Here is a 27073-nt window from a genome sequence, read left to right on the forward strand (position 1 = left end):
CTCCGACTGAACCCTCTGAGTATAAACATTATTAACATTGCATAAGGCATTTCTGTTTTCATTATCCCATACTTTAGTCTCATAATACAAAAAGGAATGCCAGGTATTCTTTCTATAGAGGTAAATATCCCCAAAGACAGTCATTGTGAGGTCATGGGATGTCAGGTACAGCTAGCTAAACATTTTAATTTGTGCTTCCTTTGTAAGTCTGAAGGAGCATGGTCAAGGTTCCTGATTTATCACCTTGTTTTCCAGTTGGCTCCTCTGGGCAAGAAAATGCCAGTTTCCTATTCTCATTGCTTTCCTGATGCATCATTACTCAAATAGTTAGGGGGTAACTGGTACCCTTCAAAAAGACGGAATGGCTCCTGAGGAACAGCTGTACGAGCGGGGTGATGGGCTTACTGTCCATTCTATTTTCCAATATGTTCATTTATTTCAATATCCTGAGCTTGTTGTAATTATTTTGGTCGTTGCATCCATCGTTAGCACAGAGTGGAGGTGGAGGGAGAGCTGCCGTCAGGGCAGATGTGTGGCTCCCTGTTCTGGCTCCAACGGAGACGGCAAAGGTGGAGCCAGGCCTTCTGCCCTCGCAGCCTTTGTCAGCCAATGGAAAAATATAACCCAAAGCTAAAAGGAAAAATGCTCTACAGAACACAATTCTATTATTTTCAGTAAGTCATCAAACGACAACTTTGGAAACTAACAACAACTTTAAAGGCGTGCCTTGCCCAGTCCTACCACACATATTATTTCTGTTGTTTAATTACATTGGATCAGCACTTTAAAAATAGCATCTGTTAAGATATAATCTAAAATGTGATTTAGAAGCTTAATTTATGTTAGACCACTCAAATGTAGGAGATGAGACTCCCTGGTCCTTATCTTAGTCTTAGATTTTTAATGGTGGGCTAGTAACCTCTCAGTCATTCTCAGAGTTAGCCTTTGGAGCATTTAGTGGCATCTAAACTGTGAGCACTTCTAATATAGGAGGTTTTAGTTGGGATTTTTTTTTTTCCATTGCACCATGCTGGTGGCTGATGGTGCTAAAGAAAACATAGTAGACTTCAGTTCTGGGGATGCTAGAACAATGGGAAACTTCTTTATCTGGAATCTAGGGCTGCCAGTAATAATTGATCCCCTCACAGTGCCTGTTGGGAAAATCATCCCCAGATGATACCATGGAACATCTGCCCTGAAGCAAAGATCTGAGCCCTTGCAGAGACACCCAGTAGAGGATCTGTTATGGAGAGCGCCTCACCCCAAGCCACAGCCTACCTCAGGGATGTGAATCTGTTTGTGCAGAGCTTTGTTCCCAGAAACCACTTATCTTCTTGGGGACCAATTCCAAAATTGGGTCTTGATCTGAATCAACCTCCTAAACATCAGGTCACCCCCAATTCTTTTATTTCTTAACACTAAGTTCCATGAGAACAAGGTCTGTGCCTGATTTTCTTAACACCTCTGTTTCTAAGGCCTAAAATGGTACCAGGCAGTTGTAAGTAAACTTGTGTTGTTTGACTAAATAAAATAAATGCCCCGGAGCAGAGAAATTTGCTCTCTGTGGCCGTGGATTGTCTGCAGAGCACTAGAGCTATGCCTCAAGGCTTTCTACGGTGGAATCTGGCTTTCTGGTTTCTTCGTGTTTTTGCTGCCTGATTTGTTTTCTGATTCCAAGATGTTTCCTGGGCCTGCCCCACAGAAACTTACAAACCAAAAATGATACTGCATACACGTGAGAAAGTGGGCACCTAAGCAGACATTGGCATGCTCTTGGAAGAGATGACACTCGAGCTGTATCGGTGTTTCCAGATTTTATTTGCAGAAAAGTCCTCAAAAACAGAGTCACTACTTCAGTTTCTACTAACTTATTTTAAGAGCACAAAGAATGAACATACTGTTCTGCATGGTCTCCCATCACTGTTTTGCACTGGATGAATCTAGGGCTTTGTGTCCTGCTATTTGAAGATTCAGATTTCAAAATGTTTAGATTTTCAAATAAATCCACATGCAGCCATGTTCATTTAATGAATATTTACTGAGTAACCACTGTATGAACGGCACTGTGCTCAGAATGGGGAAAAAATAGTGAGCTAATTACCAAAAGCCTCTCTGTTTTTATGGAACAAACAGAGAAACAATGAGTTAGTAGACAGTGCTGCTACTTAGCAGAAGTTTTTAACCTAATGTAAGCAAATCAATCAAGAAATCCTGGAGGAAGTGATGGGGCAAAAAACAAGCTAGGCGAAGCTAGGTAAAGATAGTAGAGGAAGGAAGGAGAGAGGCCAAGGAGTGCAAGGGCATACAGTTTTCAGAAAACCCCAAGCAATACCATTCAATTCAAAATAACAAGTATTTATTTTGTATCTGCTGCATGGCTAACCCTCTGCCAAGTGCCATGAAAGTACAAAAGATGCGTACTAATAGAGACGCAGTATATATGAGCTCAAAGGGTGCTCAAAACTTAAGACCTGAATTAATACAAGAAGAACATTTGATCATTTAGGATAAAGCGTCAACATCTGGCTCACAGGATAATAAGTGAAGAGATATCAATATTGCCTAGGGCTGATTCTAGATAAATGTGTTAGAGAGTATATAATAAGTTATAGTCATTACTGTATTTGCACTTAATGTCTTTTAAAAAGTAAGATCAACAAATAATTTCTGGACACTTACTCAACCCTGTTCACCACTTCCCCCTCAACTAACTCTCCATCTCCCGCTCGCTCTCTCTCTCTCTCTCTCTCTCTCTCTCTCTCATATATCTAATCTGTAATCAAGTTGCCCTTGCTCAACTTTGATCATCTCTCACCTAAACTGTAACAAACCTCTAGTTATAAAAAAAGAAATAATAATAAGTCACAGGGACATAACGTACAACGTGACAACTACAGAGAACAATAATGCATTGCACATTTAAAGTTTGCTAAGACAGTAGATCTTAAAAGTTTTCATCACAAGAAAAAAGTTTTTGAAACTGTGCATGGTGACTAATATTAACTATAATTATTGTGGTGATCATTTTGCAATACATACAAATATCGAATCATTACATTGCACACCTGAAACTAATATAGCATTATACATCATTATACTTCAAGAAAAGAAAAAGCCTTCTCATAGATCTGCCTACTTTGAATCTCATTCCTTTCAAGTTCTCTGTCAGTCATCTTTTAAAAACATGTATTTCATAATGTTCTCTGCCTAAAACCATTGAGGGCTCCCAGATTTCTGACATAGTCAAGTGCAATTTCATCAGCATGTCATTCAAGCTCTCTTGTTCTCTGGTTCCAGACTGCATTGCCAGTCCTTTCCTCTCACCCTGCCTTCCAGCCATGGTCTCTCACAGGTTTATTCACCCTCTGCCTTCTGCCCATTAAAGCCCTATTCACACGAGAAACTCATTCCTAATATTTATTTGTGTTCATGTACTCGGTGTTTCATACATGCTAGAATACCCTACTGGATTTTGCACCCTTAAAAAACAAAAACTGTGTTTTGTTTTGTTTTATTTTGGCATACCCCTAATCACTAGCAAGTAAGAGTGTAATAAGTATTGAATTAAATTAATGTACTTTAGAGAATAATAATATATATCTGCATATGAATATCTATCTGTCTGTGTGTCTGTCCTGTCCATGTATCCTCCAGGAACTTACAACCCACTAATTATAGTAGGTAGCTATTATTTACAATGCACTGTCACTCCTAAAACAGATTTAAAAAATGTACCTGCTCTTAAGGGATTTGATAGTTTAATAGAGGAATGATATAAGAGTGAGTCAAAGAGATGAAGAAGATGAAAAGAAGACAAGATTTCTTAAAAAGGCATCAGGGCAGCTGGTTGATTGATTCAATCCCTTTTTTTGTTCTACAAGTATTTCAAATAGCTCATAAAATAATATAAAAGACATCAAATAACTTAAGTGTATATATAAGCTGAAAGCAAAAGAGAGATACAGGATTATCACTTGAGATGGACCTTGAAGGAGTGATAGAATTTTGAATGTTGCAAGAAAAAACTGAGATGGAGGTGGTGAGGACATAAGAAACTGAAATAGAAAGGAGAGATGTTGAAGGGGTTCACGATAGAAAACTTCAAATCGTGCAAAGTAGGAGGGGATCTTGTAAGATCAAGGGATCAAAAGGTAACATTACAGACTTGGAGAATTGTTATCAGGGAATTTTTATAGGAATCCGCAAAAAGGAATTGTCTTAAAATGAAGTCTATTCGTGGTTTAGTAAAATGGGAATCTGTAGGGAGCTCACTCAGCACAGTCAGATCACGTCTTCCAACTGTTTGGCAGCTCAGTTTCAGGAAGAGAGACAGCCTGCGGAACTGACAGGGGCCGCGGAGGACCCAGGACCTGGAGCGCGGGGTCAGCCTGCATCCGCAGCCCTCCTCCCGTCTTCCTCCCGGGGGGATGCAGAGGGCGCTCTCTTACTCAAAACTCTCCCTTTCTGCCTCCACCAATTTTCTTCTCCTCTCCTGCGTCTCAGGCTTCCCCTCTTTCCTTTCCTTTCTTCCACCTGTAAGCTTGCGTACGGGTCTCCTATTTTAAAGAGAAAATAAGAAAATAAAGCACCTCTCCCAGCGACTGTGTTCCAAACGTCCTCCTCTCTTACTCACTCTGACTTTTTCAAAAGCCGTCTGTACTCACTGTCCGCACTCCTTTCACCACTTAGATCTGGCTTTTGTCCCCACAGCTCTCCTGAACGCACTCCCCCATGATCCCTCTGCCCTGCTCTACGTTACCAAATCAAAGGGCCTGTCCCGCTTTTTTTAGGATCTCGCTGCCATATTTAACAGCGGGTTCCTGTCCTCGTTTGGGAACTCTTTACCCTCTTGGCGTCTGTGACGACACACTCCCCTCATTGTCTTCCTCTTTTCCTTCTCTCTCACGTGGCGGCCTCTGTAGGTGCCTTTATCCATCTCCCACTCAGAGCTGTCACCTAGATCCTAATCGACCCCAAATCGACAGCTCCGGCCCGTCCGCCTGCTGACATCCCCACCTGCCTTTCCCACGGCCCTAACCACATCCCCGCAGAACCCACCATTCTTCCCCGCTGCCCTCCCAAATCGCCGCCTCCTCCCGAGGCCTGCTTTTCCCCTGACCCCTTCACCCTCCGTCCCCCAAACAGGAGACCCAGCGGTCACCCTTGCCCTGCCCTTCCACTTGCTCCTTCATTTATTCCATAATAAGTCCATCCTGCTTGAACTCTTCAGCGCTTCTTTAATCCAGAACCACCCTTGGTACTACTGCCCTCATTCAGTCCGTCATTGTCCCTTGTATTAACCGCTCTAAGAGCATCTTAAACACGCCCCCTGCTTCTGACCTCCAGTGTTATCCCTTCAAATCCCCACTCTCCCTTCCAGGCGCAGGGCCATTTTCTCACCTGCTGCCCAGTGCTGCAGGGTGAAGCCCGTTAGGAATGCAGTGATCCAAGATCCCTACTTGGTGTTTCCCTCCCCGTTTCTCCAGCCAAATTAGTAGGGACCTGCTTGCTGGTTTGCAGTCTCACAACACTATTTCTTGTCTCGTTGGCTGTGTTTGCGCTATGACCAACCCGCACAGTGCCCTGTCCGCCCGGCCTCTGCCATTTTCTGTGTCCTCACTAACTTTTCCTCATCACTTAGTCGGTGTTAGACATGTCACCCTCCCCAAAATGTCTTTCCTGATCCATGCCTCTGTACTTCAGGAGTTTTTACTCTGTACAACCATAATTATTGCACTTCCTGTCAGAAAAAAAAGTGAGTATCTACTTACGTGCCTTCTTCCTTCCTGCCTCCACCCTCGTTGACTTTGAGCTCCTTTAAGAGAGAGAATGTCTTAAGCACTCCTGAATTCTTAATGTTTAACAAAATGTGTGCAGCGTGGTAAGTTGTAAAATGACAGTAAAACTGAATGAGAGAATAAGTGACTGACTGACTAAATGAATAGCCCCAGAAGCCCCAAGTTACAGTACTTCTCATTATCCTCATATTTTAAAGCCAACTCACAGGATTACAAATGGAAAGTTATAGCTAGTTGTCATCTAGTGAAGCATTGCCCTTGTTAGGGTTAAATGACCTTCATAGTCTCCAAAGGAATGGCCCTTATTTCTCCTTTTCTACTCTCTTGGGAAGATACAGATAGAATTAGAGATAATTGGGGAGAGCATGAGCTGTTCATGCCCCCTCACGGAGCTTACAGACCTGATGCAGGTAGACCTGTGGAGCGAGGCTGGTACCACGTGATTAGACAAAGCTTGCATGCTGGGCGCATCCCCAGCTACATAATTTGTGGCACACAGTTTAAAATGAAAATGGAGGGCCCTTTATTCAAAAAGCAGGAGTCAAAGTACCACCAAAATTACATATAAAGCTTTTTCCTTTCTTTCTCAATCTTTCTCCGGATTTTCCACGGTGTTTTTTATTCTACCGTTTAATGTTCTGAGTTTTTAAAAAAAATGGAAACTTAATGTTATTAGCATACATTTTGCCATTTTTAATACTGTGCAATGTCAATTTTAATTGCAAATATGACAGCATCTAACTCACAAGCAGAATCACCAAATTTACACAATTCCTATTTCACGACATCCAAAGGGTGCCGTGAGCTGGCCAAAAGAGGCAAAGGTAAGCCAAATTCAAGAAGGCTAAACGTTGGAAGGAATGAGGAGAAGGCCCCCAGGCTTAGCACCTGCGAGGGAGCACTCCCAAGCACAGATACCTGCGGGGAGAGCGCGAACCCTCACAGAGGCCGGGGGCCCTGCGTCCTAGTCCTAAGGCAGACAAGGGGCTCCTCTGGACAGACTCTGACACCTGCTGAGCCCTGCCTCCTACCAGCCCCTGACCAATGAGCAGCCACTTGGCCTGGGCAGGGTCTGGGGAAGTCGAGTCTTTCCCAGGGGCCTGTCATTCCAATCCGTGGGAGACAGGGGACTGCCAAGGAATTTTAAATGTCTGTGTCCGTGTCAGGACATTTTTGGTACCTGGATCAAGGGTAAACCCAGGCCCATATCCCAAGAGATGTACCAGGGTCCGGCCAGCATTGGCGGGTGGGGGCGGGGGGTAGATAGGGAATACCATGCCCCACCCCGAGGTGCCATAGGATATGGGTGCCTGACCTTAACGGTCCCTGTGTCCGTGCCCAGACCCCTGCTGGGGGTGGAGAGAAGAGCAGCAGCAGCGTGGGGACCAGGTGGAGAGGGGAAGTCCAAGCAGGGTTCAGGGGCCAGGACGCAGTGACAGGGTTTGCAGTGGAGCCCATCCCGAGAAGCGGTGAGAAACCCCAGCACACAGTCCGTCGTCCCAGCAGCCCTCACTTACGAAATACAAATTCAAAATAAAAGGTACAAAGAATTTCAGGACAGTAACCACAGAGTATTATACCTCAAGCATTAAACCCCATCTGAGCCCAGGGCCCCGTGGGATGCCCAGTGAAGCATCTTGCCCACGACCACAAAGCTAAGTAAGTGGCAGTGCCGGGAATAAAACCTACATTTTTTTTTTCCTGCCATACATGCTGCCTCTTTCAGAATAGACTATTTCTGGCAAAACCAACATGAAACTAGAAGGTTTACAGCTCAATGTCCTTAACAGGGGGGAAAAAGTAGTTCCTAGCAGGCATGCTTTATTTTTAGCAATTTTACCTTATAGTTTACAAAGCAATTTCATACACATTGTACGCTGTATCCCTAAAGGTAGGTGTCACTGTTATCCCCAGTTTACAGGTGAAGATACAAAGCTTAGTTGTCCAGTCACTCTGCTATTAAAGAGCAAAACTGTCATGTGAACCCAGGAGCCCCAAATTCCATATTCTTTTTCATTATCTCCCATCCCTTAGTAGAGATTTTAGGGAAGGGGTGAATGCAGACCACTGGACTAGCAGGGAGCGACTCCATCCACCTACATCCAGTTGCGTGTGGAAGACAACTTGTCCAGACCCTACGGGGTGCAAGGACACCTGATCGTCTGCTTTCATTATCCTCTTTATTGTCGCCGCACCAGCTCTACCACTTACTGTGTGAACTCGGTCAAGTTCTCAGTTACCAATAAGCTTCAGTTTTCTCGTGTGTAACATGGGGATATTAATAGTAATATTTGTTTCATAGAATTTTTCTGAGGATTAAAGCAGTGTCTGACCCACAGTCAATACTCAATGAATATTAACAACTGTTATTATTATTATTGTTGTTGCTGTTATTAACTCAGTTGGTGCAGCTGCCTGAGGCCAAGTCCTTGTCCTCTGTCATCATTATAGGAATGTGTCTCTGAGCACTCGTTTAAAGAAAATACTTTCCCCCAAGCAAGAAGAATTATTCTTCAGACAGTATAAGTATATGAGTAAATTTACTTTCTCCTCAAGAACAGGTGTTGTGTTAGAGAGAACATCTGGTCCAATTTTATCATTGTTCAGTTGAGAAAATTAAGTTCCAAGGAAGTTGAATGACTTTTCCAGGTTTACACAATTAGTTAGTGATAAGCCAGGATGCCTAATTCAGTGCTTATTTCCCATGAATGTTGCTTCTGTAAGAGAAAACATAACTCCATTACTATTGTTCCTTTGGAATATACTTCTGCATTTTCATAACACAGCATGATTATAAGAACTGTATATTCTTCTTATTTTGTTTGTTGTAATTGATCTTGATGGTCATTATGATGATTCTTACACCATAAATAATGATTTAAACTCATTTGTGCTTCTTGTGCACATAAATTGAAGGCTATACCAGTATTATTTTCACAGTAAGTTCTATTTTTCCGTGCCGGATAGGAAATATTTTTGAGCCATATGGGATCCTAATTCTCTAAATGCTTTTAGACTATCAGATGTCTCAACTGACAGTCCTGGATGAAACTCAAATCATGAGAATTTGCAAAGCTGAAAAAAAATTAAGAACATTTTGGTGTTATCATGTACCGGAAATTCCATCTTTATATTTCTTTCAATTAAGGAAAAATTTTGACATCCTAAATATTAGAATTTTCAGTTCAAACTTTTTAATCCATTTTATAGAAGCTTACTTAGTTTTCTCGAGACTAGTGATCTTATGAGTCTGTGCTTCATGTTTTTATTTATGTATTCATTCTTTAAAGTTTATTTTATTTAAAGTTTAGCAAACCAGAGACGGGGAAGATGCAAAAATTCTTAAGGCATGATCATTTCTCCCAAAAAGTTAGCTTACCCAATGAAGAATACAGGACATATAATACCAAGTAGAAAGAAATAGGAGACTCTGTGGCCTATTTAACAACAGCTTTAACCTAGACAAGATGTGTTCATCTTTAATAATGCTTAACTTAATATGAAGAGCTTAATGAGGTACCAGTTGAATATTTTAGAAGTAAATCCCAAGAACTTCTCTCTTTAATTAGAAAAATTAGGCAAGGAGACATTGAATATTCACTATGAGAAAGGATGTCTCCCTTTTCTTTCTCCCCTCTGTCATTCTGGTCAGCTAGTATTATTTAGTGAATAAAATATTGGAGAAAATGAGGAGAGAGTATCCTTCATGATATAGATGCTATACAATGGAAAGGGGTATTTGTATGCCTTGCACAAATTTTCCCTTTGTATTCAACTGAAGGCCAAATGGTGGGGCCAGACAGCTCCACAAAAGCTCAAAGGAGTCTTCTTTTTTGTGATTTTGCTCAGCATTCAGGTTAACCCCTTGGTTGGGTTAGCCTCTGCCTGTCTAACCTACAGTGACCATCTCCACATATTTAATTCCAGTGTTGTCATGTGTTTTAGTCCATTCGGGCTGCTATTACAAAATACCATAGATGGATGGCTTATAAACAACAGAAATTTCTCACAGTTCTGGAGGCTAGAAGTCCAAGGTCAAGGCACTGGCAGGTTAGGCAGATGACCGCACACTTCCAGAAGAGGCAGTTTGACACCTCTCCCTCCCCATTTGGTCCTGATAACATTTATTCTTTCTAATATCCCTTATCTGTCTTTTGTGCTTATCACGCCCAGATCTGTCTAAGGTAAATTTTAAATACCCCAACACCTCCATTATGATTCGACTACATGCCGTAGTAACATCCTCATCATTATTTACACTGGCAGATCAACACTGGTGAGAGCAATTTGGGTGCAAAAGATAGAGAGAGCTTTAAATCACCTTTCTCACTCAGAGACTCTCTCATCGCCAGGGCTTGGCTGCTTACAGATATCCAAAGGGGACATTTGTTTTTGATGACCACCTCACTCCGAACCCATCTTTGTTACTTTGTATAATGAACAGTTGGCCCCCCGAACCTGGGGGAAGTCCATGGCCACTCTTATATGACACAGGAGGGTACCAGATGAATTTTTCCCTTTTAATCAGAAAAGCAAAAGCTCTTCTAGAAGCTCTCCAGTGTGCAAATACTGTCACATGTTCAACCATAGCTTCAAGGCAGGCTGAGAACATTTAGTTTGTCCAGCTCCATAGGAGGTAGCGAGGGAAAAGGGTGTTGGCCTGCCAACAAGTCCACCACAACCTGGAAAGAGAATTGCTGAGTCCGTGGAATATGAATGTTTACATTTTAATAGGCGTTACTGTACTCAGTCTCCATCTACACTTCTGTCAGTTTAGACCCCGTATCAAAGACCATTCTGACTTTTATCTTTACCATCTGGCTTTTCTTTTTAATTCAAGTGAAAATTTATATTTAGTTTGGAAACTAGATTCCCAGTTCCCATGGCTCTCCAATAAGTCATCTTTCATCACACTTCCCTCAAATTTAGATGTTCCTGAGCTGTCATTTCAGTTTGGGTTGTTGAGCTTAACTTCCCTATCACCCAGTTCCTGCGTCCATTCTTCACTCCGTAGTCGGTTAAAAGTGTAAGTCAATTTATGTCCCTCCATGTTTTCCATTGCGCTTAGAATAAAATCAAAATCCATATAGGATCTTCAAGGCCCTGCATTATCTAACATCCTGTTTCCCCTCAGTCACCAACGTCAAGCCTTGCTAGCCTTCTGTCTGTTCCTAGACTAGGCCTGGCTCTTTTCTCACCTCATTGCTTTTGCACCTGCTGTTCCTTCTGCCCTGAATGCTCTTCTCATGCTCTTACCATGGCTGGGCTGTGCTTTCTCATTTCTCACAACTCAGCTTACTTGTCACTTTCTCGGAGGGGCTTTCCTGACTAGTCTCTCTAACACCGATCTCCCTACAAGGGAAACCTTATAACTTTTTTAACCACATCAGTGTATTAATTTTCTGTAGAGCCCTTTTTACTAGCTGTGTAACCTTGGGCAAATTATTAGCTTCTCGGTGCCTCCAACTCTTCATTTGTAAATAAGGGTATTAACCGTACCAACCTTGGGGGTTGTTGTGAGCAGTAACGCAATGTAAAGCGCTTAATAGTGCTTGGCAAATATAAAACTTTGCTAAGTGATAATCACTTGTGTTATTTTCTATTTGGTTATTTCCTTATTTCTCCACTAGACTGTAAGCTTTAAAAGCAGAGGGACTGTTACTGTCCCATTCTTAGTGTGCCCCGGGGCCTCGCCCAGTGCCTGGCACATAGCAAATACTCACAAAATATTAACTAAACAAATATATGTTGAATAAACGATGGAGTGGCAGCTCATTTCCAGCATGCAGTGGCCTCCTCTCTAAGGCTTCCAGATTAGGCAGATAAAAACACACAGTGCCACATAAATTAGAATTTCTGTATTTTGTCCGGAAACCTCCTTCCCTCACCACCAGCTTCATCCTTAATAAGCAACACTTTCTCTGTCTCCTTTCCTTCCTGCCTTTCTCGTCCTCTCTGCTCTTCACCTGCTAAGTTTATTTAGCTGTGTCTGAATCTGGCAGGCTACCCCATCATCTTCCAATCATAAGGTGTCTGCTTCTCGAGGACAACCCTCTCTGTGAGGGGATAATGAGTCACCTTTGTGCTGGTCTGCCAGTTCCCCGGGGTCTAGCCTGTCCACCGTCACCGTCGCAGGCTCCTCCTGCCGCAGTAGCCTCCTTGGGGCTGCACCTGACTCTCTTTTCTCTGGGTGTCACAACACATTCACTTAGGGTCACACGTGTCCTTAATTTGTTTCCAGACACACTCTGCCTTATTCATTCATTTTCACAAACGCTCCATCCTGAATCCTGGCTTTGAAAGAGACCTAAAGGAAAGAAACCCAAATACGGTCCTGACCGTGAGGACTTCACTTGCCCAGGTGGTCATGCAGGTGGTTTGACAAGGCTTCACAGACAAGCCGAGATGTGCCAGCTCACCTGCCTCCCTACCTAGTCCTGCCTCAGGTCACGCCAGGTTACTGGCTGCTTTGGCTAGAAATGTCCTGGGTTACTTATCTGAACCAGCTTGGCTCTAGATGACACAAAGTGGTTGGAAGAACTAACTGCTTAATTTTTCAGAAGGCAATTCATTTCAAATAAAATGTGTTGGAGAAATGGTGGCAGTCAGCCTCAGGGATCTGTCTATCAATAGATGTCAGGCTGTGTGTGAGACAATAGGGCCATGGGAGTAACTTCTGGGCACGGTGACACATCTACTGAGTCTGTCCAGAAAATGTCCCTGCCTACACATTGGTTCTCCTTCTGCAATGAAGAAAGTGTGAGCATCAGCGTCCGACAGAAGCAAACACCGGTCCCGGGGGCACTGTATACTGTGCACACTTGGCTACGTTGTTTTAGAGCTCTGGGACTCAGTTTCCTTGTCTACAGAATGAAGATGCCATTACTTATCTTACAAGATGATTGTAAGGTTTATAAATAAGATAAACGCAGTACTCAGTACTCAGTAAAGGTTCATGGCTGGTGTTAATCATCTTAGCCTCTCTTTCTAGCTTCATCACGTGTGCCTGTGTTGGTCATACCCAGGGGAAAATGCCATTTGCTTCTCCCAAGAGGAGCCCTTCCTTTTGGAGACCAGTGTCACCCGTGAGAGGGCATTTGAAGGAGGAGCTTGTTGTAAATGCAAAGGTGCCACAACCCTCTTCTCTTAGGGTGTGGCACAGACATGGACAACAGTATGGTGACAGCCGGAGGGGGAGGGGTGGGGGAGGTGAAAGTGGGCAAAGGGGGGATAAATGGGGACGGAAAGAGACTTGACTTGGGGCGATGAGCACACGGTGCAGCGCGCAGATGATGTTTTGTTGAGTTATACACTTGAAACCTGTATGTCTTTATTAACCAATATGCCCCCCCCCCCAATAAATTCAATTTAAAAAAATCAAAGTGTCCAAACTAACCTAATCGCTGCTCACTTTTCTCTGGTGAGACACTGAGAAATGCTCAGCACATTAGATGGAAGAACAAAATCGGATACCTGCCAAGATTATGCACAGCCTACCCAAGGAACATTCCTTTTCAAAACTTCACAGCTTGTGATTGGAAAAGGACACAGGACAGCTGCTAACTGTTTTTCTTTGATCTCTGCTTTTGGCATATTATTCTAATAGCTCTCCTGTCACACTCAATCTGAAGCACAGTGGGAGCTAAAAAGAGTAGGACTGAGGTGTCCCCCAACACCATCATCCCCCCCTGCTCTGACTCAGCTGCTGGGAAGACTGTTTAAAGCATTTAATATCCGCCCTACCCCTTCGGGAATGGTGTAACCCAGGCTAGACATCACGCTTCAAAAGAGAGGGAAGTTAAAGCTCTGTGGTTCGTTAGGAATCATTTAGATTAGGAAAGCCCCCAGGTTCCTGCCAACCCTGATTCCGTGACTCAGGGAACAGAAAGGACTGGAGCAGAGGAGGGAAGAATGGATCCGACAGCTTTCCAAACTCTCTTCTATAGAGAGGGAGTCATTGTTGCTCAAACACTGTGAAATCAAACACGGAGTAAGTTGGAACACTTGCTTTCAAATGTGAATTTCATATGGCTCTGAGGTAAAATACAAATGATTTAGGTCCAGCCATGTTTTTTTTTTACTAAAACTTTTCTCTCCTACTCTAACCCCACGGGAGGCTGTATCAAGTAAGACTTATAAGAAAGACTCTATCCAGCTATGGGGGACAAGTTCTTTAACAAGCTACTTCACAGAGGTGTTGTGAGAACTAAATAAGCTAATATCTCTGATGTACTGAGAACAGTGCCTGGCAGAGAATAAGGAGTCAGTAAGTGCGCACTTTATGCTAACTCACACCAACTGCTCTAAGTGGGGAAACTGAAAGAAGACAGTAGGTGTTCATAAGCCTTATACTTTCATATGTGTGTATCTAGAGAAAAATAAGAGCATAAAAATAAGTTTTGTTCACATCAGCTTTTCTTCTTGTAGGACTTGCAGGTTAGCATCCTTAAAAAATAAACAGGCTTCCTCTCTTGCAGCTATGAAACTTTTGACCAAGACCATAGAAATTACTGTGTAAATGACTTTGCAATCTTTTTGTAAGTATCCATAATTCTAAAATCTACAATAATACATGTTTCAAAGGAATCATAGTTGTAATTTATGATATCACCAAGCCTTATCCAATACTTCAACAAATAAATACCTGATTACTTAAATACCCCCCTTAGCCCTAACAGAAGCTAAAAGATTGCATTATTATTTCAAGAAAATTATATATGCATCATTTCCCTGCTATCCAAATGGAGAGAGTACCTGTGAACCCTTTTTTAAGTGGAAGTGACATAAAGCAAAGAAGCAATTATCATTCATTTATATGAAAAAATTTTTGAGGTCCCCAGAGCCAAAATGCAATGTGCGTTATGTCTTTATTTTGTTCACCGTGATTGAAATGCTTCATTATGTCCGGTTTTGCATTAAGTGTAACACCCTTAGGAGCCCCCTTAGGCTTCTTGGATTCCTCAGGACATGTCTTGCTGAGGGAGGCACAGAAACTTGAAATAAAACCCAGATGCACACACGGTTCAAGGCAGTGGTGGGCTGACGCTGAGGTGCTGAGTGTGGCTCCCAGGAAGGAGCTTCAAGGGGCCACTCTGGCTCCGCAGGGCACAGCTGCCTCTCTAAAGTTTCCTGCAAAACAAACACTGCACACTATTTTTGCTCTTTTTCTTAAAAGCAAAAATACTCTTCATATTTCTTTTGGTTAGCAAACACGGGTACTAAATTAGGTCCTTCATAAAAGTCAAGTGGCATAACGTGAATTTTCGAAAAGCAAGGGGATACTTGTAGTTTAATGCCACCATGTCATTTATGCTGTAAAAATTATATTAAACTGAAATACATGTTTTTCCATGTGTGTGTTTGCAAGATCGTGGTGTCATTTTATTATACAAATATTCTATTTTAAATATTTAAGGTCACACAAACTGTGGAGAAAAATCTAACTTAGTTCATTATAGAGCAAAAGAAATTTTCTCCAATAACAGCATCCTCTTGACATTTTTCAGTCCTGGACTGAAAAAAGAGCATAAATAACATCCAACTCAAGCTTATATTAAAAAGAAAGCAGTTCTCTATGGTTCTTATATATGTTTCCCTAGCATTTTATATAATATGTAATGCAAAGGAAAGGTTTCTAAATGAATATGATACGTATGGTTCTGAGATGGTTAAAATAAGAGAAGTTTTTGAGCTGTACTTTTGGGAGACAGAAGCAATCTGCACAGATATTGTTGAGAGATGATTTCAATAAATAGCTGTTCTATTTCTAATGGATCGTTGAGTGCAAAACACTGCTTTTTATTCTATTTGGTCATCTTATTAGTTTATCACGGCTGAAAAAATATATATAATACATAAATTACTCTCCACATGATCAGAGAAACTTCAGCTTCCAGCTCTCTGTATACAAATATTAGATTTTTTTCCTTACTCCATAATTTAAGAAAGCAATAAAGACTCCCCTGGATTAGCTATTTCTCGTCAGTAAAGGAACATCTATTATAAAAACACTGCCTTGGGTCTTTAGTCCTTCTAGTAAGTCATTAACTAAACAACTTCATCTACTGATTATTATTCCCTAAACATCCTGTGCAATGTGCCTGGTAGTGTGCTAAGAAAATAAGTAATTTCTCAATTTGATTTGTCTTTTTGATAGCATAGATTTCTAACCCAATAAAAAAGAAACACTAATGAAAGTAGAACCAGTTGCTAATTTGTTTTAATGACTGAAAGATTAAGAGAGAATTTGCTGAAGACCATAAATTTAATGTTCACAAACTTTGACTAAGAGGCACATCAGTTATATCCTGAGAAGGATGCCTGAGTGTTTCTGACTCCCTGTGTTTGATTCCCTGTTACTCCATCACTGTTGCCCACTCTCTGTGAGTCAGCCAGCGTCAGTGTCTTCAGCTGCAGAGATGTACTGTCGGAAAGAACTTGCTATGATGAGGGGAAGCTCTGTATTTGCATTGTTCAATACAGTAGCCAACAGCCACATGTGACCAATGAGTCTTTAAAATCAGAACTCAAAAGATTCAACTCGATATGGTACTCGAAAGGTCATTCTTAACTTTGGGCAGAGAAATTCTATGGAGTTAATCGAGGTAAAGGCTTATTGTGGTGGGTTGAGGGGCCTTTGGGAGACGAAGACGTAGAGACAGCACATGGGCTGGGGAGTGGAGGTAGAGTGCAGCGTAGTAGGTGATTAAGCAGAGAAAGGACAGAACAGAGCTCTACTCCCAAAACCATTGATCTGGCAGCCATGTGAAAAATAGATGGAGGAGGAAGAAAGCGAGAGTTTATGTTCAGTTTTATATTTTTTATTGTTGTTCAATTACAGTTGTCCCAATTTTTCCCCATTGATGTTCCGTTTTATCAAGGAAAAAAAAAATGAGTTAAGCTGAGATTGTCTAACATTTAGTGAAGGCAAGTGATAATGTGAGAATAAATTCCCATTCCCTAAGAAAAATAGAAATGTTTATTGTCCCTGATGGTGTGACTGCTACCCAAGAACAAACAAAATGGTTAGTTGTAAGACTTGAAATATTTAATTTTTCTCTGAAAAGCTATAAGAATCCATGACATTACAAAAATAAGGTATGCTATCATTTCCTAATAAGAAATTTTGTAAGCTCCTAATACTGAAATGAATTTGTAAAAAAATAAATAAATACATCCTTGAACTTCTATGTAATTACTTTTTAAAGCTAACTTTAGGTTACAAGTTCTGAAACAATAAAATGTAATTTCAAATTATACAATCAGTTCTTATATACAATGATACTAATCAAAAGTTGGACATGACTGAAATCCCAGCATTTAGAACTGAAAAGATGTTTGTTCCAAACATCTCTATGGGAAGGACCAGAGGCTTAGAAGTAATATATGACTTAGACAAGTATACCCAGACCCACATATTTAGTTTCCAAGCCTGATGTTGTTTTGAACAAAAGACTGGCTAGGTGATGCATCAGGATATTTTTGGTATCCCATTGCAATAAGAGCAAAAACAGAAAATTTGTAACATGCCTCACTGGGGACAGTGAATCATTTTTTTTTTTTTACATTTCTACAATTAGTACCATTCCCCCCAGGCACATTCTTACCATTTGCATTGTGTTCCCCATAACATTCATTGATTTTTCAAAAATGCTTTGTAATTATCCTGTATGCTAGGAAATTTGACCCAAGGAGAAGTCTAACTTCCCCTCAATTATGAAATATTCCTCCTTTACTGAATATAAAGAAGATGGGATATTAGTAGGTAAGAGAAAGAAAAGTGGTCTTTATATTTTCAATTCCTCCAATCATTTCAGTATTCAAACACTGAAATCAGTTTTCAGGATTACCTATTGGTAATAGCTAATTCAGACTATAGAATCCTGATGTGTTTTGCATTTGTCAAAGAAACCAGATTCTATACTTTCTGAGCTAAAGTTATAGGTTGATAATTTAGTTCATGGAAAATCTGATAATGGTCTAAAATACAGAGGGCCAAATTTTTTTTTTCTGTTTTTGTTCTAAGGGCTGGGTAACTCCTTTTGGAAAATCCCTCAAAGAGTGAAAGTCAAATGTGAATTGTTTCACATATCCCACTTAGGACACACTAGTCCATTTCTGAAAATAATAACGCCATTCCAAAATGAAGTCATTTGTATTCTTAGCCATGCTCTATTGTGTGCACTGAGTAATTTCTTGAGAGCAATGTTTCCTGTGGCATGTTGCCAAGACTGGCTTTATTTGTTTTTCATTAGGCTTTTCATTATTATGCTGCTATATACCTGGATCCCTCCACCTCATCCAAGGATGCCAGGGTAGCATAAGCATAGGAGTGATTTCAGGAGTAGGTAGGTTTTTGTCCATTTTAAATCCCTAGCTATGATACCATTCTAATGACCTTAATTTTTCTAAGACCAGTGATTGATCCATTTATATTGTAGTCTGATATTAAATTGTTAACATCCATCTATTCCATCCCTGTCCAGGGAAAAATGTTAGCCTCACTTTGCAACATACTAGAGTGGCCCCTTCTGCTTTATTAACTCAAGAAAAGGCATGATGAATCACCCCTCTTGCCCAGTCCTGGAACCAATGTGCATTCTTCATGTCGCCAACATTCCACCCATTCAACTGCCAAGTCAAACTTCTTGATAGTTTTCAAGTCCTCTTCCTTCTTTCTGCCTCCTGTGACTACTACCTTAGTCTAATCCCACATCATCTCTAGAACAACTGCAGTGGCCTCCTGGTGGTCTCCATGCCCCCAGGGTTGATGAGTCCAACTCATTATCTTTTGCTTTAAATGTTCACCAGTACCCATTGCTCTCCATAAGTGGGTCTTCTGTAATTTCTATTCATAAGGGTTTTTGTGTGATACATTCAGAGGAAAAAGTTTGATTTGTAAAAAAAAAAAAAAAAAAAAAAAAAAAAAAAGGAGTGCTCTGAATCCTTGAACTTTTCTCTAAACTCCTTAATTTAAAGGCAAACTAGTTTACAAACCCCAAAAGATAAAAATTTAGGGACAAAATATGCCTCCTCTAAATTTTTGTATATTAATCAGAGGTCTAAAAACATCATTGAAATCAGAGGATTTCAGAACTAGCTTGTCCTTGGAGATCATGTAACTCAACTTCATCATTTTGTAGGTAAGCAAACTGAGGCCCAGCCACAGAAAACAAATTGAACCAAGTTTGGGATCTCATGATGTGACTCCTTAAAATCCATCCGTTGATCTCTGTGTGAGCAGGACAAAGTCTGAATTCCTCCACATGCATGCAATGCCCATATATCTGGCCTCTGCTGGCCTTTCCAGTCCTACCTTTTGCTCCTCTCTTCAACTTCTGCCAGAACTTGATGCTTCCAAGGACACTCTGTTCTTTCTTAGCTATAGGACATTACACAGTCTCTCCTCTGTCCCTTCTCTTTGGGATGCTAAGTCCTAACCATCCCTCAGGTATCTGATTAGACATCATGTCCTCTGAGTCATACCCTGGTCCCTCTGGGCTCCCCAGTATGTGTCACCATCACAGTACACGTATTCCAATGGCCTCTGAACAATCTGTTTCCATCACTGCACTAGAAGGAGTAAAGACAGCTGTGGGCTGGGGCCTGCGTCTTATTCGTTGTTCTATTCCCATGTCTAGACCAGGTGTCTGGTATTCAATATTTTAAGATGAATTCTCACTTTAACTTGCCTAGTATATGCAATTTTTCCATCTGCTCACAATATCTGTTTTCCTGGGGGGAAAAACAAAACCGATTCATTCCTATCAACGTATAGGTCACTGATAGTTCTAAATGGCAACACTTCCTAGAAGCATTTACATTTTTAGAGGGACAAGGTTTTAAATCATAGGAATGAATCCTCCATGCAGAAAATACAATCAGAAATAGTAAGCTAGGAGAGTATTGGGGAGGCAAAGGACGCTTTCCCAGAACTTTCAACATAGGGCACCCCCTCTGACCTTACCCTCATAGAAAAATGACTCTGTTTTGGTCTATAAAATTCAGATCACATGTTGGCTATTTGTCTCTCTATTAAATAAATCATTATTTGCCCGTAATAGAAATGTTTGATTTAACCTATAACATTTCTGGTTTCGTTTCAGGGAAGCAATGTTATGGAAGATCAGGATTTATTGGAAATTGGAATCCTTAATTCTGGGCACAGACAAAGAATTCTACAGGCAATCCAGCTCCTTCCAAAGGTAAGCAGCCCTTCAGTACCCTCACGCGGGCACAGCCCCAGTGGTTTAAGTCCAGGTTAAGGCAAGGGACATTAGTATTTAGGGCAACATTTCTGCATATCAGCGCAACTCCCCAAAGCAGGTCTTCTTAGGTTCAGGTAGACAGTCAGCATTGCAAGGCTACTATGTGCCATCCTCAGCTTTAGATTTCCCTATAAGGATGCAATACAGGAAGCACTGCTGGCCAGCAGGGCAGCTTCAGAGTTTCTCTTCAGTGGGATCCTTATTCAGTACAAACACCAGTCCAGGCCTCCAGGGTACAAGAAGGTAAGGTCAATATTGGGTGGATTGGGGAATGTTCCTGGATTATAAACCTCGTGCCCAGTAAGAGGCAATCTCTCTCTCACTCTCTTTTTTAATTTTATCTTTATTGTAGTTTTTTCCATCACCATTTAGTCCCCTTATACCCCCTTCCTCGCAGCAATCACCACACTGTTGTCCACGTCCATGAGTCCTTTTTCCTTTTTTCTCAGTCCCTCCAACCCCTCACCTCCTCTCCCCCCCTCCCCCGCATCTAACATCCTGCTCTCCATCTCTTGTAACAACTCCAGAGGCTTAACCTCCAAGGACAAGGGACCTGCCTAATTACAAGAGTCATCATTCAGGGAGGTCCACCATCCCCATCAGGTATTTATAGTGCATGTATGAACATTCCCAGTCCAGATGCCTTTTGTAAGCAGTATGTTACCTAGCAACAGAGTTGACCTTCTGTGTCCAGATAAGGTTTCACAGGAGCCTAAAGCAAGAGGTAGGATCTGAGCACTGGTCTTCCAGACAGGTAGGATTTTAATTGGTAATGAAAAGAAAAGGCATTTCAGGGGCCAGCAAGAAGCATATAGATGCAGGTACGGTCCAGGCAACAAATGGCCAGAAGCATTAGGGGAGTAATGATACTGTGTGACTTAAAATCCAATGGGATTCACACAACAGTGTGAATGTACTTAACGACACTAAACTGTACACTTAAAAATTGTTAAGGGGGTAAATTTTAGGTTTTCTTATTTTTCAGCACAATTTGAAAAATAACTTCTCAAAATAGAAGAAAAAAAATCCAATTTGATTAAAACAGTTGGAGAGCGAAGAAACAGAAAATGTAGGCTGGGTCAGTTGATGTCAGGCTAAGGAATTGGAAATTTATTCTGTAAGCGCTGGGGAACAGACACGACAGGAATGCGTTAGGTCAGTTAATTCCGGAGGAGTGTACAATAGGAATTAGAAGGAAGAAAGTCAAAGTGGGGTCACCCTACTGGGGAAAGATTCGGGGTGGGGTGGGCAGCTTTGAGGCTGGGGAGCAGAATGGGAAAGATAAATATTAACTACTGTTTCTAAGGAAGTGGTCTGATGAAATTTGCCAACTGACAACAAACGGAGTTTCTACTGATAGAATTTACGCTTTTGCAAATCCAAGGAGAGTCAAGCATACAAAGGAGTTTAACCATACAGTTTTCTACACTAAAAGGAAAAAAATAAAGCATCGTTAGAGGTAATTCTAGAAGTAATTCTTACGTGTATTGTTTACCTCACAGCTTTTGTATCTTTACTTAAAATATTATTTTCTTGGCAAGTTTTCTCCTTATTGTCAGCAAGGGCTCTGCACTACTATATCCCCAACGCCCAGACCAATGCCCAGCCCATGGCAGACACTCAATAAGTAAATCAGTGAATGACTCCCCCTTTTCACAGTACTGCCCATCATTGAAGGTCAGCTCAGGTAGTTCCATATCGCTTCCTTCCTGAAACTTCCCCTGAAGTGGAACCGCCTCTCACCATCTTGGTAATTATCACCACAGTTCAAACCAACTGCCTCTAACTGGGCTACACTAGATTCTAACCTGTTATCTCTTGGTTAGGCTGCTTAAATCCACTTCTTGGTTCTCTCGAGCCTGGGCAATTCACAGATGCCTCATCTCTGCCCCGATTACCCTTCTTCCCACTCTACACTTGCATTTCCACACAGCATCAGAACTGTCATGCCACGTGCCACAGTCTGCTTCAAATCTCCAGTGGCCTCCCAAACTCAATAGCATCTGGCCCCGTCTGGCATCTATGACCGCTTCTCTCACTCTCCCCTTCTCCTGCACTCTAGTCATGTGCTATCTTTTTGTTCCCAAATATGCCAAGGTCATTTTGCCTCGAGGCCTTTCCACATTGGTCTCTGCCCAGAAAGCCTTTACTTCAGATCTTCATTTCTATGCGTTATCGAATCTCCGCTCAGCCACCACCTCCCCTCAGAGGCCTGCAGCTCTCCAAATCACCGTCCTCGCTCATGATCACTGTCCTTTGTATTGTCCTTCTTTAGTTTTTTTCTTCATGACACCTATGGCTACCCGAAGTGTGTCTTATCTCTTGTTTTCCATTTCTCCCCAAGGATGCAAGGTCCAGAAGGTCAGGGACTGTGGCTGTCTTACCCCCCTCCACATACCACTCCCTGGAGCAGTGCCTGGCACCCAGTAGGTGGTCAACAGCATTCGTGAAATGAAGGAATCCACTGCTCTATCTTTCCTCTAAGATTTGTTGTTCTATGCTTATGCTGCCTGAAGGGACTGACAATATTATTATAAGCGTCCTGAGGGCAGAAACAGTGTCACGTCCATCCTTGAATTTTCCACTGTGCTTGCAGAATGAAAGAATGAGTGATTGAGTCAATGGATATTTTCCTCACATGTTATTCAAATATAATTTTTTAAATCAAAGAGTGCCTCAATTTTAAAATGTATCTGTAAGCCTGTACATGCCATTTGATGAGAAACAAAAGAACTTGAACTCAGAATTATTTGGAGAATAAATGAAGTGTTTACTTTTAAAACAGAATATCATCCCCATTAGAGGAAAACAATATAATGGAAACAATACAAAATTAAGCTTCCATCAATAGGCTGATGCAAAGTGCTTACTATGCACCCAAATGCACAGAGAATATATAAAAACATTCAAACACGTGCTCAGCGGCACAAACAGAGTGTTATGGTGCTACAAATTGATGCTTTGCTTTCTTAGGTAATGAGCCCGATCTTCAGATGGTTAATAGTGTAATTTTACTGCCAGCACATTCATTTGCATTCACTCTAACTTTGCACTGCCAGAAAAGGGACAAAATGTCTTTTCATTTTGTCTATACAATTTGGGTCTGCAGAGTATTCGTGTTCATCTGTCGTGAAAAATATTCTGCGATTGCTACCTGAGATCCTTCAATTAACATACTGTATTTTGGAACTGGGGAGATTGTTCCTAAACAGAGAAAAGGTAATTTCCTAAGTGCAATCTTGATCTGTTAGCACACTTCAAAGCATGTGTTTCATGCGTTATTTGTTATTTATTGTTTCAAGTATCAAAGATGAAAGTTTATTCCTTTGGTAAGAATGGTTCTCTTGTAATATGCCCTTTTTATATTGAAATGCTCACCCCTGCAAAGGTCTGCATGTTCTCAAGTACACTTGATACATTGAACATGCAGAACACATTCGATATATATTGTAAGCATAGACACCTTTAGATCAATAAGCACATCAATTCTCTTTCCATCCATTCTTTCCCTCTGTCTTTTGCAATACTTAACCATTAGTAGCCATGCTTAATATCAATTTTCACCCAGCATCCACTTCTTTCACCAACCTCAACTCAGTCTTTATGTTTAAAAGTTTCCCTGGACTTCTGGAGATCAAACTTCACCCTTCTCACTTTTTAAGAAAGGTAACATACCAAAAGTCCCATGAGAAAATGGCTTATTTTTTACTCTCTTAGAAACTGTAAGCATAATGGGCTTTATTTCTGTCCCTTTGACACAGGGAAATTATCTGGTTACTTATTTGCAACTGTATAATTTACCTTTGACCAGATAAGAATTCTCTGTGGCCAGGTCTCTGGATAATCCTCTAAAATCCTTTTAGAAAGGGCATAATCTCTTTTGTCCTTTGACAATATAGCAACTGGAGGTCAGGAATTCAAAAGGTATTCATTTTAAAGGTTTGTGGGATTTCACATCAAGGCCCATATTTATCTACTCTCTTAATAGCTCTCATCCTGAACTGAAAATGTATTTCAGCACGCTAGCAACCTCAAGGTCACGTGCTCATTCATTTTTCAATACTTCCTTTTCTAATATTTCCCTGTTCCATAATATCTTTTGGAATTATTTAGTAGTTGTCCAAATACTTGGTAGCAAGTAGTTAACTCCTCGCTATTCCCCTTTCCCTTGTTCATGTTTCCATCTACTTGTGTTTAATGAGTTCCTTTGCCCAACCAGTGCTAAGGTCACCAGTGACAAGCAGAGCAGAAATTTGTAAGCGCCTTTCTACCTTTGTGACCAAACACAAGTCTGACTGCCTGCCACAAGAAAAGCCAAACTCATGAGATACGGGCTAGTGAAAAGGAAAGTGGTTTATTCAAGTGCCAGCCCCCTGAGAAGATGCGGGGCTCTTGTCCCAAAGCCCATCTGAATATCACAGTGCAGGCAGAGGTTTTTATAAGGAGGGAGAGGGAAAGCAGAATAAAGAGATCAAGGGGTGGGGTTGAAAAGTTCTCTGTGTGCAGACTAGCACAGCACAGTCCATTCCGATAAGGACCTTGAAACTGATCAGACAATGGGTTGGTGTGCGTCATTCTGGTTTTTCTCATCCTGGTTTTGTAGTTGAAGATCAGTGAATCTTCCAGAGCAAGGATGCCTGAAGGTTGGAGTCTGCATCTTTTTAAATTAGTTCCTAGGATTCTTATACAAACGTGCTGTTTATCTACAAGCTGCATATTAATCAGAGTCAGCAATTACAGAAACAATGGCAAAAGAATGGTGGGATGGGTTACAATTCCCCACTGTTGCACCTTCACCTTACTTTGCCTCTGGTAGACTCTGATATTCTTGTCACCTGTCAACTCTGTCCTGTTTTGGCTTCCACGATACCTGGTTGTCTTCCTGACTCTCTGATGTTCTCTCTCCTTGCCTATTCATTCTCCTCCGTTAAGTGTCACCATTCCTCAATCCTCAAACTCAGAAATATTTGATAACTACTGAATGGTGTTGTCACAGGATTCTTGATCATGGTACAGTTTCTGGTACGTACTGTTTTGTTCATGGCTACTCTACCTCTACTTTACTGCATAATGAACATAATGAACACATGCATTTTAGCTGCTTTTTATTTCTAAGTTCAGTTCAACTTAACCAACTTATAATGGTCTACATAGTTTTAATTATTTTTTTCACTGAACACCTCTGATTGGATTAAATTACCCCCTTTCTGATCCTCAGTTTGAGATACCAGGGTTTTATTTTTAAAAAGTTATCTGTTATTCCAATAGAAAAATAAGATTCTATGTTAGTTGTTTATTGCTTTATAACAAATTACCCAAAAATCTTGATGGTATATAATAACAATATTTGTAATCTCAGTTTCTGTGGGTGAGGAGTCTGGGTGCAGCTTAGCTGGGTCCTCTGACTCTGGATCTCCACCAGAGCTACAGTCTCCTCAAAACTTGACTGAAAAGGAACCACTTTCTAGGTCACTCATGTGGATGTTGGCAGGATTCTGTTCCTTGGGGGTCTTCAGACTGCGGTCTCAGTACCTCATGGATGGTTGGTTGGAGGCCTCCCTCAGTCCATGGTCACATGGGCCTCCTCTTAAAACACCTCACAACAGGCGCCTGGCTTGAGCACACAAGCAAGAGGGAGGACAAGAAAGTGCCAGCAAAATGGAAGTCACAGTCTTTCACAAATCCCATTCTTTCTTTTATTCTTTTCTTTCCCATTTTATTAAGAAATAATTGACATACATCATTATTTAAGTTTAAGATATACAGCATGATGATTTGACTTAAATATATTGTGAAATGATTACCACTATAGGTTCAGCTAACATCCATCTTCTCGTGGAGATACAGTGACGAGAAAAGAAAAGAAAAGAAAAGAAAGAAAAAAAGAAAAATAATTTTCTTCCTGAGATGAGAACATCCTATTCTCTGTCATATTCTCCTTATTAGACTCAAGTTCCTAGACCCAGCCCCCAGACATCAGGAGGGGTTTGCACAGGGATGTAAATCCCAGGAGGTGGGATCATGGGGGACAATCTCAGAGCATTGCCACTGTCTACGCTTGTGGCTAAAATGGAATAACCCATTAACAACAGCAACAACAAAAGCATCTCATTTCCATGGGCCATCCTCATGGGATTGCACTATTCATATTTAGATAATTCAGAAGCCACATTTGATATCACTCAAAAAAGAGTCACATGCCTCCGGCCTGTAGAATGATATATAATGTAGGCACGGACGTGTTAGAGGTTTGTCAATTGCGCATAAAGCCTTCATGATTGGAACACCATTAGGCTAAATAATTCACACAAATAAGTAATCTCATAAAACACGACAAATTTTATAAACATTTTTTCTTAGTTGGTGCCTCATTGCTGAGAACCACATATTTCCATCCATATTAGGGAAGTAAATTGGTCAAAGTCTATTGGACAAGGCTTTAAGGATGTTAGCAAACATCCTTAGATATAAGGATGTTAGCAAACATCCTTAGAACTGCTAGATATATATATTTAAGTTAAAATGCATTTTAAAAAGCTAACAAAGCAAGAAAGAAAAGGGGACTATTTAACTTTAGATCTGATTAGAGCACAGATAAAGATGACAGTTAACAAAGCAAAATCTGTTCCCCGGGGTTCTAGAGACACACTGGCAGGAACTGAGAACTCAAATGTCATTAAAGGCAAGACAATGTGCAGTGGTGGAAACTGGCAACCTGAAGAGCACAAACTTGCCCTCAAAAAAGGCTGGCTTTGTTTCCAAACACTTTATAATAAAGTAAAACATTGGGGGCCAGATTTGGTCATCGCTGTCACTCTGCTACCCCTGTGTCTGTCACAGGAGAAAAGAATATCTCCAGAAATAAAGTCTTAGTATAAGGGGATCGCAAATTATTTCAGAGCTCAAGAGGAGTATTATGAATGTGGCATTATCTCAATATGGCTTCCTGTTAAGGACAATGTTCTTAAAGACTCTAGTTCTTCCAAGGCCCTTAAAACTCTGATGTTA

General features: G+C 41.0%; 1 protein-coding gene across 6 annotated transcripts in view; it reads left to right on the forward strand.

Annotated features, from left to right (window-relative positions):
* ANKS1B (ankyrin repeat and sterile alpha motif domain containing 1B) overlaps positions 1-27073 on the forward strand; it is an 811229-nt gene that overhangs the window by 513053 nt on the left and 271103 nt on the right. For all 6 annotated transcript variants that reach the window (XM_054574655.1, XM_054574656.1, XM_054574657.1 and 3 more), the window contains one exon: positions 19904-20002. In XM_054574655.1, coding sequence (XP_054430630.1) covers positions 19904-20002 — 99 coding nt within the window. The remainder of the gene's footprint in view (positions 1-19903; positions 20003-27073) is intronic.

This window comes from Pteronotus mesoamericanus, unplaced genomic scaffold (genome assembly GCF_021234165.1).
Source record: "Pteronotus mesoamericanus isolate MK-2021 breed Mesoamerican mustached bat unplaced genomic scaffold, CSHL_Meso_final contig_263, whole genome shotgun sequence".
NCBI lineage: Eukaryota > Metazoa > Chordata > Mammalia > Chiroptera > Mormoopidae > Pteronotus > Pteronotus mesoamericanus.